Here is a 21,997-nt window from a genome sequence, read left to right on the forward strand (position 1 = left end):
TTCTGTTACTATTTTGATGTAAATATTAAAACAAACAGATGTCTGCATCAAATACAGTAATTGTTTTGTGAACCTACATAGTAAATATAACAGACGTTGCAGACTGGCAATCTACATTTGGATCTAAGAATTGCAACAGTCGTAGACCCTGGCTCTCGCCGTTTTGTTTCTGTGTGCCATTCTACGTGTTAAGTATGTACACCAGTGTTTTCTATTCATTTTATGATATGATAATAATTAGTCACAGTTGTTTTATTTAAAAAAAGTTAATTCAGAGTTGTGATAAGTGAATTATATATCACTATACTAGAGTTTGCTGTAGTTATTAGTAAATTGCATGATAAGTGAATGAACAGCTTTTTAGTTAACTGTAACTGTTCATGTCATGAAATCATGCATTTTATTGATTTATTTCTATATTGGGAGTGCCGATGGCCGAGTGGTCTAAGACGCTGAACTTTGAGTCTGAGTTAGAGATAGCGCAGGTTCGAATCCTGTCTGTGACCGTTGCACTTTTTATCAGTACCATCGACCTTGTACTGTATCGACTCTCCCCCTTATTCTGTTTGATAAGATCCTCGCACAGGCCAGTGGCCCATGAGGACGGGCAGAATAAGGCAAAAAGGAGATCGGCTTCTCCTTTTAATAAAAAAAAAAAATTTAAAGTTTTTGTAGTGTATTCCAAATATACCCTAAAACCATTTTATTTTGTTTTTTTTCCTATTTTATAACTTGTTTTATATACAATTTATTAAAATATGTAAATAGATTTTTGGAATTTGTAATTTTGTATAAAGAACCTCTTAAAAAACATATTTTGCAGAAAATAATATACATTTTTTATACACTTTCTTAAGAAGGTACTTGGCAAATTTTATATACTCTCAATCTGCCCTAAAAAAATTAAAATGATATTTGCGTTCTTCCAAAAATCTCCCTCAAATATAAAACACAATGGCTCACGGTTTAGTCATGAACATGTGAATACTAAACCAATTGGTCTTCTTATCTATTTTGTTACTTCTTTGGCGAGATTAATTCAAGCTGGCAGCTTGTTACCTATTTTATCTATAATAGGTGGTGGGGTATTTGCACTTACTGCTACAGAAGATCTACTCTTGGGTCGAGGAACATGGAAATTTCTACCGAGGAGGTCTGTCCTGTCTTCCTCCTCACTGCAGCTGCTGTCCGCAGCTCGCGTTCCATGTACTGATGCTGGCCTCAGACTCAGTCTTGGCATGGGTATTGGCGCAGAGAGGTGGGGCAGGGTCCCCCCGTACCCGAATATTGTAGATGATGGCCTTGTGGCTATTCCACCAGGTTCTGGCTGTAAAACCAATAAATGGACACAATTTTAGGTTACACTTTCCTCCAAAGTCTATTTTCCTCCTATTTTATATTTGTATGTATTGTCAGTTTTTATTATTAATAAAGTATACAGTGGAAAATTGTATTTGCAACTGAAAATACACAAGTATTAAGGGATAAAAGTATTATTCTAAAATCTGGTCAAACTTTGAAGGGTGATTTATCTTCCATATATCCATCTCTGAGAACGCTGCTGAGCAGTAGCACATTTTCAGAGTACATCACAATATCCATGCTAAATTGTCTTAACAGTAAATGTTACTGGCCTCGATTCGCCATTTACTAAAAAACTAATAAAAGGGGTGAATTTTATTGTAAATTGTGTGTATAAAATAAATTTTGCATTTAACAAATTTCTAATTTATTGTTAGAATACTTCAGATTACAAGATTAGGTAAAAATTTATATTTTTTGTTTCTAGTAGCCCACAGCCATTACTTAAAAAAGAACTTACTGCATAGTGGTTAGTTGCTTGAGCCATTACATCAGCTATCTGGGCCCAGCGTAACCGATCCTCAAGAGATACTTGGTAGGGAGATGTCCCTACAGCGGGTGTCTTGATGGTGTTGTTGCGTGTTGTGGCCATGTAGCCAAAAACAGGTGAACCCATGCCTGCCGCTACCTTCTGCTCACGACTCCATCTTCGGCTGAAAGTTAGAGTGAAAACTACAAATGTCAATTCAATCTTTATAGGAAATATTTGTAAATGATCATAACCATATAACGTGTTGTATAATGTTGTTCATTGTATTCAAGACTACACTGTAGTGTGAGTTTGAGGCAGGGTGACTCCTGATCGTTAATTTTATACAAAGTGTTTGAATTCCTAGATAATTCAAGAGGAAGACTGGTACTATCTGCAGCATTGTTTAAATCAGCTTTTGGCTGCTGTTAAACTTCTTATTTGAAATAATAACTTTGAAAGAAAATTTAAGTTCTATAAAAATTTAATATAAACTCTGCAGTGTTGATGTTTATTTTTTAGTACTTTTATCAAATAAATCAGATTCGAATGCTGATAAACTGTTGCTTCATTTTTTGTTATCAGACAAAAACTTTTTACAAAATCTCTTTTCAGTCCAGAGGAAAAACTGACTGATATGGGCCAACAAAGCAGGATTACTATACGAGGGCGAGTCTGACCACCCGTGCAGTATTTACAGCTGTCTTAATAACTGACTTCCCACAATTTTTCTATCTCTTTTCTCCATAATTTGGCCTCTGAATCCGTTAAAATTATTTTTCAATTCTTGAAAAATGCCCCTAAAGGGCCCAATTTGAGGGGTAGGGGTACTTTTTTGGGGAATTTTCAAAATGTAAACATGGGTCATGTGATACATCAATTTTAAAGGTCTAATTACACCGAAACATTTTGGCGAAATCAAAAGTTAATTATCTTTAACCGTATGTACAGGGTGTACCACAAAACGTTTTGAAATAGGACTTTAAAATTAAAGTACCGTGTTATCCTACCTACAATACGGAACAGCTCCAGATTTTTTTTCCTAACTTGCTATTGACCTATTTTTCAATGAAATATGTGGTAACGGGAATTTTTTCACTGGATTTTCTTAATTTCAAAAATATTCAAAATTTAAGAATACAAAATATCCTAACACTCAAAATTCTTAAATAGCAAACATATAATAAATTTTATATCAAATAAAGAGTCTTTTTAAAACAAACATTTTTTGTATTTAACTTTTTTTCCTATCTCTTACTGTTTCAAAATGGCACCCGAAAAACAGAATTACGTAATGTCTGTTTACAAAATGTAACAAATTATTTTTTATTTGAACAAACAGGTTTTTGTGATTAAATAAAAAGAATCTTTTATGAAATCAGACCAAAAATTCAACATGTTTTAATTTTCCAATGTGGCCCAATATTTTTGTAGTAAGTTTCCATGTTTTCTTTTAATGATAACATTGATTCATGTATGCACAATCTCAATGCAGTCTTGGACTAGAAAGGTACTTTGTACCACCCTCAACAGCTTATCACTTGCGGTATCCTGGCTAGACCTTCTTTATCTGACAAATGTGATAAGGCTACCCTTTTTTTTTTTGTTCTCTTAGGACAAGAAGCTTATAAATTGCACTTAGTCCTGTAAGAACCTTTGCACTGCTTCCGGAGAGTGACAGGATATTCAGGATGGGTAAGGTTAGGGTGTAGTAGGGGCCGTTTCCTATCGAGATCCATGAGGAAGAATTAGGGCACTACATCTCAAAGTCATCCCGGAAGAAGGGGAGGCCAGCTCTGAACCAGCCTCTCCAGTCAAAGTAGGCAGGGGGTGGCACACCCTTGTTGAGGGTGAACAAGAACCTCTGAGGTAAAGGGAACAAACCTCACCAAACTCCAACAGTCATCTTCCACAGTAGGACTAAACTTATCGAATTGCCTTATGAACCCCAGAATCTCAAACATTTGCGGTTAGTGATGTGCCGCTACTGGACATCCATAAGGTTGCCCAGATTGAAGTGGCACATCGGTTTTTGCTGTGCCCAGTGGTGGGTTCAACTGGTAGGTATATACCAGCCAGAAGTGATCCCTGCTGGGTAGAAGGCTACCCTTAGTCAGTTCATTGGTGTCTGCTGTTAAGGACAGCTTGTGGTTTTTCGAAATGCCGTACACAAATGCAGAGGCATTCGATATGCTAATGGTGTTAGGCGAATGTTTTCAAAACTATGTGGCTTCTGCGAGGGTGTATGCCGAACGGTTTCCAAATAGAGAACCTCAGTCACGAATGGCCTTTCAATGCTATTCGAGTTCACGTTATTCGTGAAACAGGACAGGTACAGCCTGACAGCAATAAGGGAAAAACACTTGCAAGGCCTGCAAGAAGTGATAGGGCACCAGAAGTATTGGCCGGCGGGTGCAACTAAACCCAACTGATTCTTCCAGAAGAATAGCTATTGATTCTGGTATGAGCCAAAGTTCAGTGGTGAAGATCCTGAAAGACAATAAAATGCATCCCTACAAGATGTCCCTGCACCAAGAACTTCATTGGTGATGATGGCATTCAAAGAATGATTTTTGTTTGTGGGCAAGAGAAAAGTTGCTACAAAATGAACATTTTTTTTCGCAATTTACTATGGTGTGACGAAGCTACATGTCGAGGCAACGCGAAGTTAACCGTCACAACATGAGGTACTGGGCTCATGAGAACCCCCACTGGATACGAGAGGTTGACAACCAGAGGTACTGGACTGTGAATACTTGGTGTGGTATTGTTGGTAGGAGAATTGTATGTCCTTTTTTCTTTGAAGGACACCTAGATGGAGAGACTTATAACAATTTTTAATTAATCACTTGCCTAACTTATTAATAGATGTACCTGACGAAGTTGTTAGCAATATGTGGTTTATGCACGACGGTGCTCCGGCTCATTACTCGCACAACGTGCGACAAACGCTTGATGAACAATATCCTGGAAGATGGGTTGGAAGAGGTGGTCCAGTTAACTACCCACCAAGATCCCCTGATTTGACCTGTTTGGACTTTTACTTATGGGGTAGGCTGAAAGACTTAGTTTATGTTTTACGACCGACAACACCCAAAATATGATGCAGCGAATCCGGAATGCTATAAATTCAATCCAGATTAGAACTGTGTTTAGCAAATGACGGACCGATGACGGATTCGAGCACCTGTACTAGCAAAATCAATGAAAGGTAAGATTATGGCAGAGCTATTAAGCAAATTAAAAATTAAAGGACATATTTTTATTTCATATCATTTAAAATAAATTTGTTACATTTTGTAAACAGACATACGTCATTCAGTTTTTCGGGTGCCATTTTGAAACAGTAAGAGATAGGAAAAAAATTAAATACAAAAAAATGTTTGTTTTAAAAAGACCTTTTATTTGATATAAAATTTATTATATGTTGCTATTTAAGAATTTTGAGTGTTAGGATTTTTTTGTATTCTTAAATTTTGAATATTTTTGAAATTTACAAAATCCAGTGAAAAATGCCCCGTACCACATATTTCATTGAAAAATAGGTCAATAGCAAGTTAGGAAACAAATCTGGAGCTGTTCCGTATTGTAGGTAGGGTAACACGGTACTTTATTTTAAAGTCCTATTTCAAAACGTTTTGGTACACCCTGTACATACGGTTAAAGATAATTAACTTTTGTTTTTTGCCAAAATGTTCGGTGTAATTAGACCTTTAAATTGATGTATCACATGACCCATGTTTACATTTGAAAATTCCCCAAAAAAGTACCCCTACCCCCCAAATTGGGCCCTTTAGGGGCATTTTTCAAAATTGAAAATAATTTTAATGGATTCAGAGAGGCCAAATGATGGTGAAAAGATATAGAAAAAGTGTGGATGTCAGTTATTAAGACAGCTTGTAAAATACTGCACGGGTGGTCAGACATCCTGTATACTGTTGCTACATAGTGTCATAAATGAAATGTACACGCCTCACAAAAAACATATTGTGTAGGTACATGCTCAGTGGTATCTTTGTGTACTGTTTGAGATTTTCTGTAGCATTACTTAAAATGTATTTCAATAATTTTTAATGTATTCATGCGCTATATACAGTTTTGGAATAATTGTAGTATTTACGAGTTATTTAGGCTGGATTGTAACTGAAAATTGAACTATTTTGTTGTTGAGTTGTTTCGTGTGCATGGCTAGAACTTACCTCCACATACAGAGACAAACCAGTGTGGACACGATGATGATAACGGCAGCAACAGAGGCTCCAATGGCCACCCCGAGAACCTCCCCGTCAATCTCACACTGTGCTCCATAGTAGCTTCCAGCACACCTATGGTGAGAAACATGATGTATACACTCATTGATATAAATGTAATCATTACTTAAAAAATAAATAATACTCAGTAACATGACTGACTAATATTTTTACAAAAATCATTACCGGTTTCAAATCAGATGCAGTTCATTTAACGCAGTTTAAAGTTAATATAACTAAAGACGAAAAAATTTAGGATCTCCGAAGTCTAAGCCTGTTTAGAGGTTCCATTTTTAAAATTAACGATTAAGTAACTGAAATTGGCTGTGCTCAGACATAACTAAAAAAAGAAAACATAAAGATCATATATTATAAAATTGACACTCTTATCACTCAACATCAATATACCATTCATATTAATTAACATAGGTGAAATTTAATAAAACTACACAAACATTGACTGTTTTCGTAAAAGAATAAGAAAATCTCTAATTTATGCTTGAATGTTCATAATACTTTCAATATAATCTAAAGATGGTAACCATTCTTTAAGTTAAAAAATAAATTTGTACAAATTAAATGTGAAAAAAGTTCAACACATTTTAGGTGGATAAATTTAACGAGTCACATTTTTTAGAGAAACAAATCTGCTACTATGCATGAATGAAGCTCAGATTTTTATAGTCCATTCACAGTCCTGTTCCTACAACAAAATAAATCAAATCTATTTTTAACCTTTTGTAAAGAGAAAAACGTCAACTTTCATTTAGATGTGTTGGATATGGTAGGAGTAGCAGGTTTACTTTACTCAAGTTGAGAGTAAATTGTCCTCTTCTTCATAATACAAAGTGTTAACATAACATGAAATATATTTGATCTAATTTAAACTGTATTTTTTGCGTCAATAAAAACACACAAAATACACAATTTAAAAAAAATTATCGAGAACAGTTAAAATTGTCTTAATTTCATGTAAGTAAGCCTGTTTTACGTGCAACTTTGGCCTATGTTGAAAACAATTTCACATAACGTACTGTAGTAGCATTGAGGTCTTAAATTAAAGAAGAATGTATAACATTGAGCATGGTTCACATTAAATTTTTAACTAATTAGGCTATAACGTAATAGAACATATTTGTAACAGAACGTTACTGCGCTTTGTGCAAATGAAAATTATGTCTTTAAAAACATAGACCCCCAGACTAGATAAACATTTTGGATATGTCTCAATTTTAATTTTTTACAAATGACTGCTTGGTGGAAACTTTGAGAGCTGTCCAATTTGATCTAAGAGTTGTTGTGTCATTTGAAATCTAAAAAATAACAAATTTCGTGAAAATAGGCATAAACAAGTATTACAGCTATAGATTCGTAAATACCATAGGGTTATATGTTTTCTTCTGTTCTGTAAAATGAACAAAGCAAAAAAACCCCTAACCCATTCTTTACACCGAACCATTTATTGAACAACTGAAAACCAAATTAGTTCATTCGTTCGGAATTGCATCTAGTTCTAAAAGGACCTTTTCATTGCTTCTGGTGTGACATCCATAAGGTTGCCCAGATTTAAGAGACACATCGGTTTTTGCTGTGCCCAGTGTGAGTTCAACTGGAAGGTATAAACCAGCCAGAAGTGAAACCACCTAAATAACTGATAAAAGTTTGTTTGTTAAAGAATCAGTTGTTTGAGATTAAAAACTAATTTTATGTGCAAAATACAAGTATGCCAAAGAGAGCATCAACTTTAAATCCAGTTCGGATTGGCCAGTTCATGGGAGTTTTTGGGATTGTGTGTATACGCTAAAAAAGGGAAAAAATTGTTTTGATAATGAATTTTTAGTGTTTTCTCTAGTCTCTATAACTCAAGATGATAACAGTAACCCAACGTACGAGTACCAGTACTGCCTAGTGACCTACTTACTTGCAGACTGGCTGGTCGTTCTGGTATCTACATTCTCCCCGGTGGTTGCAGAAGTCCTGGGGGCAGGTGTGGCACTCTCGACCGCTGTGGTGGTTATTGCCAGCCCAAGGGTCACGGTACCCTTCTGGGCAGACACAGTGGAACGAGCCAAACGTGTTGCTACAAGTCGCTACTAGGTGGCAGTCATGCAAGTCTGTGTGCTGACACTCATCCAAATCTGAGAATAACAAAAGTACAAATAAATTTCAAGGTAACATATTTTTAGAGGTGTTTTATATTTTTATTGATTTCAGTTTTCCACTTGACCTTTAAAGTATATACATGAAAAACTAGTTTGGTACACTTGTATGTGGTAATTAAGGGCAATCACCTCTGCAGTACCAAATGATCCATATATGGATGTTTCAACTCCAGAGTTATCATCCAGTGCTGATCAACTCAAACTGGCAGTGAACATGCTGTTGTCAGTTTGGTCCAAGCAAAGTACACATATGTTATGGCTATCTTATCATTCAGCATTATGTGGAAACAGTATTGCAGAGCCTAATTTTTTTTGTAATGAGTTCTAAATGTTAAGTAAAATACATCAATCTATGTTAAGTAAATTATCGTATACTTATCATTCTTTCTTACAATATATCGTACTCTGTAATTCTTTTTTTTTTTAAGAAAATAGCAAAGAGAAAGTGACCAGCTGTGAACTTGGCATGCTGAAATTCTGGGAATCTGCACAGTCCTTGTGGACTTTCCCAGGTTTCAAATTTGTCACAACCCAGAGATTCACCATGCTGTGGGTGAGGCTGTCACTCTCAACACTCCAAGAATATATTGTAATAAGAGGTTCTAATCTGAAGAAATTTCTGAGTGGCTTCTGAAGAGACTTCTTGGCACAAATCGTTTGTTCTGTCAATAATTATTATTAATTTTGAGTACTGTACCAATTCGTTTTGTATAAATGGCAATTTGAAGTTTGTTGTTGTTTTATACATTTGTATGATAGCAAACTGTTACTTTGTATTCCACAGATTAACAATTATGAGTATTTTGGTGTTTCGGAGTCAGATTTGATAACTATGTAGGCCTGTGAAATAGCAGAACGTTTATTCCTAGAATTAGTTCAAGGAATAGACAACTCCTGGCTTATGAAATAAATAAAATGAAATGAAAAATGCCTTTATTAAAGAGACGGAGTTAGGGCTATCAAGCCCTATCTACCACTCAACCTCATATTTTATACAGTAAATTTACAATATTTTAATACAATTTTGGTAAATTATTAACTTATTCTTTAAATAGAAAAAGCAAAAATGCTTAACCTATACAAAACTAAATGATCTTAAAGTAGAAATCCATATACTTAATGAATTCAATATTTAAAATACAAAAGAAAAACTATACATTTTATTAAATACAAGAAAATTCAAAATGAAGAGCAAGAAGCAAGAAACATCCAATCACTCTAACACACCGACTGACCACATGACCGCAACAAACAGCACCACCCGTCACCCCTACAGGCCCCCAGCAGCAAGCCCCTAACCCCCGCCCCAAAACGAGCACGGTCCTCAATACAACTGATATCATCAGGGAGAGCGTTCCAAATGCGACAAGCCTGAATAGTAAAGGACCTATTACAAATTGTTAACGATGAATTGGAATTGATAGTAATGTGGCTCCCCTTCTTGTTGGTCGTTCACTAATTTCAGAGATAAAGTTGAAATGATCGGACAGATAAACAGGATATTTGGTTTAGATAATTAAATGTAGAATAGAAAGAATGTGAAATTTACGTAGTTGATGAAGTTTCATGAGTGATAATTGCTGAAAATATTGTGTAACATGCTCAAGACATGCTTATATGGACAACTGAATGGTAACCTTCCAACTGCGAGACTGAGCCAGCAGGACTGTCCACCCACAGAGAGCTGGAACCGATGTTGTTGCTCCGACGGTGGATCACACCCAGCAGATGTCTCTGGATGTCCTTTTTGATGGCTGGACGGAGAGTCTCTGCACTCTCCTCCAGTTGGAGGGTCAAGTTCACGTAGACAGGTGACAATCCTGTTGAGTGCCTAGAAGGAACAGTGTACAGGCTGTTCACTCTACACCCAAGGAACTCATCAGAAAATGGAGTCATCTGCATGGCTGACTCAATCTGAAACAAATAAATCAGAGCATTACGATGTATAAATTTAAAGAAAATATATTCAGAATTCATTGACCTTGACTGTATCACATCAAGAAGTCACTCATCTTTTAATTAATCATTAACTTTTGGGGTTCTTTTAAAAATTGGAAATTTACTCTCATACACTTTGTAAAATTCTACTTTTCTTTAAACATATTCTGCTTTTAGGCTTATTATTCTTCTTACTGTTCTGTCTAAGAAGAGTAAAGAAGTTTATACTCTAGTCTTGTGAGTGTGAGAGGAGAGGGGATGAATTTGATTGAAGAGCATACTATACCAGAGGGTGTATAATGAATATAAATTTAAATAAATTAGATAGGTCTAATTCAAAGTAAAATATTTAACTGATATGTTTAAAACAAACTAAATTGCTGTTATACATATATTTTTAGAACTTTTGGGGGGTTTCTATCCTGCTCATCTCTTTCCTTAGTTACGCCACTGCTCACCTGTTACTACCACTTCAAAATTCCATTTTCATGATTGATGCAGTATGTTAAAGCATCTTGATTCTGATTCATAAAAAAAAATCCAAAACTGAAAAGTAGTTTTTTTATTTTAAATGTTGCAGAAATAATACTCATCTAGAAATGTAAGTTACTTACCGCATTGCTTGACTCGTACTCCAGATGAAGATACTCTGGAGAGTCTTTGTCACGTAGTTTATCCGTCCATGTCAGCCGCTGATCATACATCCGGTCAACTCGCAGTGACATCACAATAGACACTACACCTAAACAGATTAAGCATGTAAATATTAGTTTTTTATGAAAGCGAGAACACGTGTAACAAAATGTTACTTCTTTATGAAATCCAATTTTGCTTCTTTCTTAGGGCAAATTTATTTTAATGACAGCTTGTTTACTCTATGGACTCTGCTTAAGTGAGTCACTCTGTAGCTTCTACACAACATTAACTGAGAAGCTTTATGTAATAAATGTAAACAACTTTAAAAAAAATAAGTATGACAATAACTTAACTTTCTTAAATATTATGTGATTGGTTGCATAGTTTCTTTCAAGTTTTTACTACTACTATTTAGATAAATCAATATATTTTGGGTAGGCAAAAGAATGAACCGATGGAAATTATTTTTATTTTATTGAGCTTTCCTAATTTAATTTTTAATTAACTTATTAACTCCACTTTTTGAGAGGAGTTAATAAATTAAGTTATAATTTGTTATTTAATATAAAAAAATGGCTTTGTATCACTGTATTTAGCACTATAATATTAATATCCAAACGGGTACAGCTCTGGAGGAATCCTCTTTCCTTTTTCTTAAATTGTTTTCTTTTAGCTAGATATAAGTATGAAGGTGGTTGATTATTATATTCTTCTTTCTTTCATTTTGAATACAAATTTGAATGAAATAAATTATCTTATTGTATATTTAAAGAAATGGAAATTATAAATGTAGCTCAAGGTACCTTCATTCATTATAATTTGGGTATTTCAGTTTGAGCAAAACAATATTTAAATAGCATAAGTAAACCACTTGCACTGTCTATAAAAGTGATAACCGTAAACAAAGATTTGAAATACTTACGTATACAAGGTTCCCGATGTTTTCTGCGGCTGTAGCCCGGGCGACAGTGGCAGGACGATACACCCACCTCCGTACGGCAGCGTTCATTCTGGGCCTTGTCACATGTGGAGTCGTCACCCACGATACAAGTGTCAATGCGGACAGGAGGATGTGCAGGTCGGCGATGGAAAACTGGTCGTTTGTTGGCGTTGCTTTGAGGATAATCATTCCCCACTTTACCCACACTGTATGTCCTGTAAATTGGCAATGGTATATAATTTTTTTTAAGTTCAAAAATAAAAAGTGTTTTTAATAATCCAGGTCAGTGAGCATCATTGATTTACTGTACAAACCAGCTGCAGTTCAATAAATCAGACCTTATCAATTTATCCTGCAAGAAATATACAGTTTGGAAAATTATTAAGTCTTTGTATTATTTTATATACATTGGAATTTCTTGAACATATTACAAGGATAGGTACAAGTAGGAGGGGATTGGCCCTTACTTTTTTTAAAGAAAAAGAAGATTATCAATAAGCACTGAATTAATCCTTTTATTGAAAAAGCATTTAGAAAATCTCTGATTTCTACAATTATTGACTTAACTTATAATTTTAACTTCAATGATCAACAGAAGTCTGTTGTTATGATTTAGTAATTTGTTGCAGTCTGCATTTATTATTGTAAATGTTTTTATTTACAAACTACTAATTTTGCATTTTTTCAGACTGATAAATTTATTAAAACTCCTGTATTAGTCCCAAAATGAGTAAAGTGATTATTAAGAAATCACATTAAATGAAAACAATCTTGTTATATTTTGTTTATATCTATAAATGTGCTTTAATGGTTTGTAAAATGCAATCCGTATAACACTTTAAACGGAGGTGTCACACATATTTTTTTATTATACTTTATGTACGAGATTCACTTGGAAACCATATTCAAAGCATGAATTTAAGATTCAAAGAGATAAAGTATTATTACAAGTTGGAAATCTCAAAAAAAGAAAAAGAAAAGAAACAGTTTTACATAATTATGAGAAGGAAGGTTTTAAATAAGGGGGAGGGAATACATTTTTTTGCATACTCATCATGCATACTTTTTAGTTGAGCTTTCTCCAACTTTTTGAGTACTTTTCTGATAAACCTAAGATATATAAAACTATTACAGTGTATTTAATATGCCATATAACAAAGGTTGACATAGTTATATTTTAAAATGTTGCCAACACGTTAGTTTTTAATACTTACATTTTTTATTTATATTTCTTTTTTTTAATTTTTAGTTTTACTTTGTTCTTTTCTCTATCGATGTTACTAAGCAAAAATTTAGTTTTATACTGTTCTCTTGTTCTGATAATTTTCAGCACACCACAAACCACTGATACCAATATTCTCTGTATGCCTTCTATCGCTTACTTTCTTTAAATTCAATTTGAATTTCCATTTGCACATATTACTTCTTTCATACCATAATGTAGAAATTACATTTACTTAATTTAAGTTTTGTCATAGAGCCTCACAGTTGTTGAAATTATAAATGAAACTTTTTGTTATTTTATTTAAAAGTTCTGTTACTGTCCGTTTCATATGAGCTTAAAACAGTTTTATTGCTAATATTTAAATAAACATTTCAATTAGAAGTTAAATTTAATAGTAGTTAATTTAAATACTTTTTATAATATGGTCATCGAACAAAAACCTTGTAGGTTTGCTAGGACCAAAATTGCCACTGTGTTAAAAAGTGTATTTTACTTTTTAACTATTATGAATCAATGAATTGAACTGTCCAGGGTCTTGTATACAGTGTGTCCACAAAGTCATGTCACACTTTGAAATAATTTTTTTTAGTAACTTTATTTACAAAAGTATATGCATCACAATAATGAGTTTAACATAGTATTAAAGAGTACTTTGAACAGTTTTATATCAGTTATTTGAGCTTGACATGAGCACCATCAATAGTCCAAACGAAGTGTGATCTCCTCCCATACTTTGATCTGGACGTCTAGGGATTGCAGCTCTGATTCGTTGCTTGGATTGTCAATATTTCCAATATGTTCACTACAAACAACTTTGACACAGCCCTATAAGTGGAAATCTAAAGGGATAAGGTCAAGTGAGCATGATGGGCAAGTCCTCCACCCACCTCGACTTATCCAACTTCCAGGCAATTTCTTGTTTAAAAATCATGAAAAATTTCACCATAGTGTGAAGGTGCTCCTTTGTTGTTGAAAAAAATCACATTCCCATTGGGGAAGAGCATAGTGTTCTAGTATATCAAATTAGATCAATGAGTTAATAGTATTACCAGCAAAGAAAAATGGACCAATAACAATCTCGGGGAAAGAGCGCAACAAACGTTTATTTTAGGTGAATCACGCTGATGTAACAAAATACGTTAACCACACATTACTAGACGATTACAATTGTAAACTAAATTGACGAAAACAAAACTTCATAAACAGTTTTTTAAATGTATATCTGTTTCATAGATCTGAGATCAATAATTTAGTAGTTATAAACAATTAAAAGTGTGACATGACTTTGTGGACACTGTATATCCTGTAGTGCTTGTTGCTCTTTGAAACTAGAGACATAGAGAGTTGGTGTGTGGAAGGAACAACTCACCCTGTAGGTTTGATGATGGACTGTTTCTTGGATGCAGTTGGAGCCACAGATGGTGAAGAGTTGAACAAGTTGATGTAGGTCCTCTTGCCGTCGATGGACACAAAGTGTTGACCGGCCTCTGCGGTCGTGATAACTGACACCTCCCCCGATCCAGCACCTCCTACTTGCACACCTTCTATGTCTACTGCAAGACAAATCACAACCGATTACTTCTGTGTCCAAAGAGAAAACAAATAGATAAAATAAGGGTGCAACATTTCTTTCCCCGGATGTTTGATTTATGATAGGGAATTTGGATGAGTTACAGCTTTTATCACACATCATTAATACAGTTACGAGAAGAATTTTGAAAAATATTTTAATAAACAATATTAGCCACTAATTGCTTAACAATGAGAAAAGCGTAAATTTGTACTTATGATAATAGCAATAAAAGCCTCTAAGCTTGTGTCCCTTGGGATCAGCATCCTGTAGGCCTGGGAATAGTGAGTCTATTAGTAAATCCACCATTGGTAGACTGTGCTACTTTTTCTGTAGTATGTAGTGTAACCAAGGACGTAGCCAGAGTCCAAGGGGTCTGGACCTCCCAAATTTTCAATTTTTTCAATTACTTTTTTAGTAAACGATTATTATTATTTAAATAATTCAGTATTACTGATATGTGGTGCTGAAAGATCGTTCTTAACAAAGAATGGGTCAAGAACTTTTTAAAGAACAAAATGGCACATTACTCTCTGTCCACTATGGGAAAATATCAGTTGTCTGGACCCCCCAAAATCTTTTCCTGGCTATGTTCTTGAGTGTAACAATGCTACAGTGGCAAAGAAGTTGCACCACAAAATTAAGATTAGTTGTGTAGTAGAAATAGTAAAACAGCAATTGGTTAATTTTATTGCAGATGTGGTTGCAACTAGCTACTTCTTAAAAGTAGTTTACTTAACAGTCATTGAACTGATTATGGTTTTGTATATTGAAATCTAGTTTGTATTGTGTCATCATTTACTCAGATGACATTGACATCCTGCTGTGCATATTACGCTAAAAGAAATTAAATGTCTTTTATTTGTCTCTTACTAATGGGTGTACACTAAAAAGGATGGTTTGGTAATTCTGTGTAGTCACAGAAATGAGAGTACATAATGGTGTTTGTAAGTCTCTTGGAGGAACTGATTTTCAACTAAATTGGATTATTACTGTGTTGATCCTTCTTTGAACAAAATCTTTTTTCCAGCAGACATTTCTTTGTATTCTAAGATATGTAATAATCTAAGGAAATCATTTGTAAAGAGTAGAGAAGACTTAGATTGTTTTGAAATCCTTCATATTTCAATTTCACAACCAAAACTCCAGAGAAAATACGTTTTATTACTTTTGAAAATGGTTTTGTGATTGAAAAGGAATTTTTACAAGAATCTGTACATGCTTATTTTTCCCCCTTGGGGCGGCCTACTGCCATGCACTTAAGCCTCAAGAGCTTTTTGCGCACCCCGGAAACACACCATGAGGCCCACCAGTCTACAATTTCAGCAGTTCCACAAACAACCTATCAAGTCCTCCTAGGAAAATTCACCACCCTTGTCCAAACTACCAAAGATGGCATACCGCTCTCTTGCTATTGCAGGGCAATCAAAGAGCAGGTGTTCAGCAGTTTACTCCTGCTCATTACACCTTCTACAGAACGGATCCTCCTGAAGGATGCCGACTCTGTGAAGATGCTTCCTCAGGTGACCATGCCCCGTAGTACTTCCTAGTTATATGTACATGCTTTTCTTGCAATTCATATTTTCAGTTCAACCATATATCTGTAGACATCAGTTACGTATGGTAAAGACATTATATTGTATTTTTATACATGGAAATTTAAAACAGTGTCATCACAATAAGATGTTAAACCTGGGTAGATGTAGGGATGGCCTGTATTGGAGGAGCTAGGACCCTGAATGGCAGACACCGTGACATCAAACACCTCTCCAGAGCTGGTGGGTCTCAGAGCCACGGGTGCGGTAACGATGGGCTGATACGCCATAGAACCACCACCCGGTTTGTACTCTGGGTCGTCCAGCACTATCCCAGGACGAGGATAGTACTTGAAGTTCGTTTCTGTCAATAACAAACATCACATGACAAGAGTCACACATTTTAAACTGCTAGCTAAACATTTACACTCCTGGAATTTTTTATCTGTACATCATTATCTTGTCTCAAATAAATAAAACGTATATACAATATACAGTGTTTCTTATAAAGAGGTTTCACGTTTCTATGACATGCTCATCTACTGGACAATAAATTTGATACTTTACATACTTTTCAATTAGAATATCAAGAATAGTATATAAGATTTACTACTCTCTCATGTTTGCAGAAGTGGAATGATGAGTGTTATTGAAGTGGAACTTCTGAGGATAACTCAGATCTTTTTATAAGAGTGTATGATTCGTTTTTTTATCGCTGTTGTTCGTGTATGGCTGTAGATTGGTTTCAGTTTGAATAAATTGGTTTTACGATCAACTTTTCATTGGTATTTACTTGAAAAAATAAAGTTTCCATCAAATTACATTTGTAGCAATAACATTTTAGTTTGCGAATTTAATAAAACAATGTTTGCACTTGATTTGAAATATTTTTCAATTTTATTTCTTATACTTAAGCTTTTAGTGCAAAGTTGTATCCCCTTTGTAAAACTGTACAGTTTTGTTACTATCCTAATAGTATTATTTTTAAAGTGAGCTACAATCCATAACTCAAACAACTAAATTGAGAAATAACAGAGAAAAGACCAAAATAATATTAATTATAAAAAGATTTAAGAATATTGTACATTTTGGAATTACAAGACCAAATTATCTCTGAAATTGCGCTCAAAGAAAGGAATGATTATTCAGTACAATACTTTATTAATTGGTTCATTACTGTATAGGTATTACTAGTATTAACAAAAACATGGTATAGTATATGATTTTGGTCATCAGAAATAGGGGTTTTCCTTTCAAAGATTTTTATCCCAGTGACCCAACATGAACTTTTCACTGGTGTAAAAGCAAGCGTTACATTCAACTCATGTAAATGTGTATCATACAGTGGTGTAAGTAAGAGAGGAATGAAGGGGATAGAGCCCCCTCCTAAGTCCTAAACAAATATATCAATTATATATGTAATAGCATCCAACTTGTATAAAATACAGCAGTTAAATGTTTTTCTTTGAATTAGGCTTATCTTTTATTTATTTATATTTATTGTTTTGGTTTATTGAACTTTATTCCATAACTCCAAGTGTGGTGTACTCTTCAGTCAGATTCTTGATTCAGAACAAGTCAAGACCACTGGAATCCTAAAATGCTTTGTTCTCTGGCTATCTTTTTGTATTTGTTTTACTTTCAAATCTGTAGCTCAAACTGAACAATTTACATAAATGTGGTGTTATGTAACAATTAAAACCTATAACACAACATTTTTGTTGTTTTCCAAATGGCACTTTTTTCAAATTGATGTAATATTTCAAGAAATTTACTAGATGCAAAAATACTCGAAAGGTTAAAACTATTAAGGAAAAGAGAATCATTGGTGGAATTACTTAGATAGTAAATTTTTACTTTGTAAAAGTTCATCAATATGATTTAAAAGTACCTGGAATTGTTTAGAACAGTAAAACGCTTATTTAAACTATTTTTCATTTAATCCTAGTAAATAAGCCGGATTTTTTTTTCTTTACTATTTATATATATTACAGAATTTTGTGATTTGTTTATTGAGATAACACATTTTAAATATCACCATTTGGAAACCAATAAAAATAATTAGACTTATGTTCTCTTGTGAGAGGTTCTCTCATGTGAAAATACAGGTTTTTAATATTAATTTCAATAAACAAAAACTCTTAATTAAATACAAACAAAACATTTTAAGTAAATTTTATTGAAAATGTTCTCTTTATATTGTTGTAATAAGTCACTCCTGAAAATCTTTGTATATTTTGGAAAGATCTATATATTCAATTCTGAATAAAGTATGAAATGATAAAATGCACTTTTAATTCAATGTTTGTTGAACATGAAATAAAAATATTTATCACAAGCCAGTAATACACACAGGCTTATCTCCCTCATATCTAAATTCTCCAAACTGACCCAAAGAGTTGACCTAAAAAGAACTTATACCATTGTATTTCTATTCAATACACAACCCACTTAACGATGTCCAACATGTGTTCACAAAACGCAAATCTACCACCACAGCAATAGTACAAATGGTAGAGCCATTGATTGATGGTCTTGAAAATAAAAATATTACAACAGGAATTTACCTAGATTTTACAAAAGCCTTTGATTGCCTAGAACACAATCTTATCATTCAAAAGTTAGAGAACTTGGGTATTGCAGGCACAACTAAAGAGTGGCTTTGGAACTACTTGAATGGAAGGAGTCAGCTAGTCGAATTAAGGCATATAGAAAATGGAGTAATTAAGGAAGCAAGATTCAATCTTCAACCTGTGACTGGAGGAGTACCTGAAGGATCTGTCATGGGCCCTGTACTCTTCATTCTTTTTATAAATGACCTACCTAAACAAGGTGAAGATTGTCTCACTTTGATGTATGCGAACGATACAACCTTAGTACTTAAAGAACCAACAAGTGAGATTTTGGCTCTGAAATCCTTTGCAAATCTCAACATGCTTACCAATTTTGCCAAAATAATGACCCAATAGTTAACACAACCAAAACATCTCAACTAGTTTTTTGGAAGAAATTTCGATCAAGTTCCACATCTACCAACGTTGAAATGTGTGATGAAACTAAGTTCCTATGCATCAATTTAGACAAAAGCCTAACTTGGATACCTCACATAGACAGTCTTTGCATGAAATTTAGCAGGAGTCTCTTTGCAATAAGATGAATTAAAGAGACCACAGATGATAAAACAACTAATACTGCCTACTGATAAGTTCAAATCGCATATCAGATATGGGATAATAATCTGGGATGGAACCTCTGTAACTAATCTACAGAGACCTTAGACTTCAGAAAAGGGCAGTTCAGAAACACTGGCAGGCCACAAAAATTAGATAGCTGCAGGGAGGCCTTTAAAATCTTAAAATTTTGACTGTTGTAGCACTCTATATTATAGAGGTGATAATGCATGTAATAAATTAGGTGAAATGACATTCATCAGTACAACCTCAGAAACACAACAATGTTCAATCTGCCTGCACGTCATACGACTCTTTTGAGAAAAACCCATCATACTTTGGCATACATACACAACTACCTGTTGAACTACGGACCAAGAAAGGAAAGAATCTCAAATTTGCACTGTGCAAATGGCTCAGCAACGATTACAATGCAAATTCAGAGCCTATTTAACTTAAATCTTACACCTAATATTGGCACTAATACTGTTCTCTAAGAATATGTTAATAAAGTCTATTGTCTATTTCTAACATTTTGATGGACTGATCAAAAGATCCTCTATATGATTGGTTCGTATTGAATTAAGTTCTCTTAAAGTTATTGAGAAAAATTTTTAAACTTTATCAATTAACCTGTACAAACCGCTAATTAATTATTTTTTACTTGTAGCCTAGTTAAAACATAAATAAATATGTATTTGAACAGTGTTTAAATCACAATTAAGTATTTTCATTATGCATATTGAAATTACCTGACTGAAGAGGAGTGGTACTGGTGGAAGAAGTCGAATCTCCCCACTGTGGTTTTTGTGGATCAGGAGTTGACACTTCAGCCATGGAAGATTCTATCAGAGGAGTTGATGGCTTACTGACAGTAGGAGGTTTGTTGGATGATATCTCTACTGTTGTCGGTTTTGGAGTTGTTGGTTTTGGAGTTGATGGTTTTGGAGTTGTTTTTGGAGTTGTTGTTTTTATAGTAGTGGTTATATGTTTGTTATCGATGATTGATAATCCTTCTTCTTTAGTACTTAGAGATGAGTTATCGACAGAAAATACAGATGTTGATACATTAACGCTGATCATTCCTGGTCTGGATCCTGGATCTGAATTTGGCTTTATACTCTGATGGGAAGTGTTGTTCATATTTTGTTCTAATAGTGATGTAGTTCCTGGCTGTATAGATGTGCTTTCGTTGTAAATGGGATCTTTATTTTGAATTACAGCCAAGGTGGGTGTAGTGAGAGGAGTTATTTCTGATGGTTGAATGAAAGAATTTGTTGGTTTATAAGGAATAGGCTTCTTCATAGTTTCTTTGACGGGGTCAGTCTCATTGTTTATAAGGCTTCCAGGCTTTGTTTTTTGGTATTCATTTCCAAAGGGACTGAATTTAGTTTTAGATGGAGCAATATACGATTTGTTAAAGTTTTCAAGTGGAATGTTGCTTTCAGAAGTAATACTTATCGTGTTAGGATCTTTAGGAACTATTTGTTCTGGTAATGGAATTCCAGATAAAAATGGCCTTATGACTGATGGTTGAGGAGGGAGAGAAGATATTGGAGGAGGTATATCAAACGGATAGGGAGGTGGTATTTTGAGGTTGTTTAAAGGGTGTGGTGGTTTTGATCCCATGGAAGGTCTGGAAGGAACTGGAGGGTCAAAGTCTATAGGAGGAACATCTGTGATTCTTGGGGGTCCTCTATTGTTGATCCTGGTCCTCACCGGATACAGTGGTCGACCACCAAAAGGACGATTATTGGTATTCACCTGGACTTGAACGTTTCCATTGAGGAGTTTGACAAATCCATTGATGATGTCGTGTATGTCTGGACTGGGTTTGTCACTTCTATGGCTCGAGGTCTGTAAGCTGCTGTTGTGACTCTGGACATCCATATCTGAGGCAGAACGGGGCTTCGGCAGGGGAAGAGCTCTCCCTTTCGCCGAAGCCCTCTTGGCTTCCCCCTCATTCCTGTAATAATTGTTGTCTTCCAAGGTCTTGCTGAAAAAATTTTGTTGTACCGTATCATCTGATTTTGTTGGTTGAATTTTCTGATAAAACTCTGCATTTGCTGGATCCCTCAGGATACTTGTAGAGTAAAAAGTGTTACTGAAATCCGTAGCAGGTGCGTCTAAGTCATTATCAACAACTGACACAGAATACGCATTGATTTTATCTTCTAACTTTTCATCAATATTGGAATTTTCCACGGATCTCTTCTCAATATTTTTTATTTCATTATCTGTAATAGATTCCAGACTGTTGACAGAAGAGTAGGAGAAAGGAAGGTCAGAATTTTGCAGGTCTACTTTGGAAAATTCTGGATAACTAATTTTGAATTCATCCGCTGCAGTTCTGGATCCAAGAACAGGTTGCCTAACGGATGAATCAATGACGTCTTCACTGCTTCTTCCAAGAGAAAAAACAGAAGGGCTTGGGTCCAAAGCTGTCTTGCCATCACTCCAGTTCTCTTCTGAAACAAATGAACAAAATGTTACATAATTTATCATAATGTAAAATTGAGTACACATTTCAAATAGCATTTAGTCCAATATAAAAATCAGAAATGTTTTAGCCTGATATAACTGTTACTGCCAAATTTTAAGCTGGTTACTTATTTAATCAGAAGTGTTAGTAACAATTAAGAGAAGTCTTAATTCGCTGGCAGAGCAAATTGCAAAATATCTGACAGACTAAGATTATTAAATTGGTAATTAATTCATAATAATATTTCATAAGTACATT

At 34.4% G+C, this 21,997-nt stretch overlaps 1 protein-coding gene across 7 annotated transcripts in view; it reads right to left on the reverse strand.

Annotated features, from left to right (window-relative positions):
- The window catches only part of LOC124368728, a 68,944-nt gene that overhangs the window by 3,178 nt on the left and 43,769 nt on the right, over positions 1-21,997 (reverse strand). For 5 of the 7 annotated variants that reach the window (XM_046826048.1, XM_046826049.1, XM_046826052.1 and 2 more), the window contains exons 3-12: positions 20,010-21,725; positions 16,245-16,451; positions 14,352-14,535; positions 11,740-11,972; positions 10,796-10,923; positions 9,881-10,157; positions 8,003-8,219; positions 6,031-6,156; positions 1,823-2,015; positions 1,100-1,336 (exon numbers count right to left, since the gene is read on the reverse strand). In XM_046826048.1, the coding sequence (XP_046682004.1) occupies positions 1,100-1,336; positions 1,823-2,015; positions 6,031-6,156; positions 8,003-8,219; positions 9,881-10,157; positions 10,796-10,923; positions 11,740-11,972; positions 14,352-14,535; positions 16,245-16,451; positions 20,010-21,725 (3,518 nt within the window). The remainder of the gene's footprint in view (positions 1-1,099; positions 1,337-1,822; positions 2,016-6,030; positions 6,157-8,002; positions 8,220-9,880; positions 10,158-10,795; positions 10,924-11,739; positions 11,973-14,351; positions 14,536-16,244; positions 16,452-20,009; positions 21,726-21,997) is intronic. The other 2 variants (XM_046826053.1, XM_046826054.1) reach the window with 2 other exon arrangements.

The sequence above is a fragment of the Homalodisca vitripennis genome, chromosome X (genome assembly GCF_021130785.1).
Source record: "Homalodisca vitripennis isolate AUS2020 chromosome X, UT_GWSS_2.1, whole genome shotgun sequence".
In the NCBI taxonomy this organism is placed as follows: domain Eukaryota; kingdom Metazoa; phylum Arthropoda; class Insecta; order Hemiptera; family Cicadellidae; genus Homalodisca; species Homalodisca vitripennis.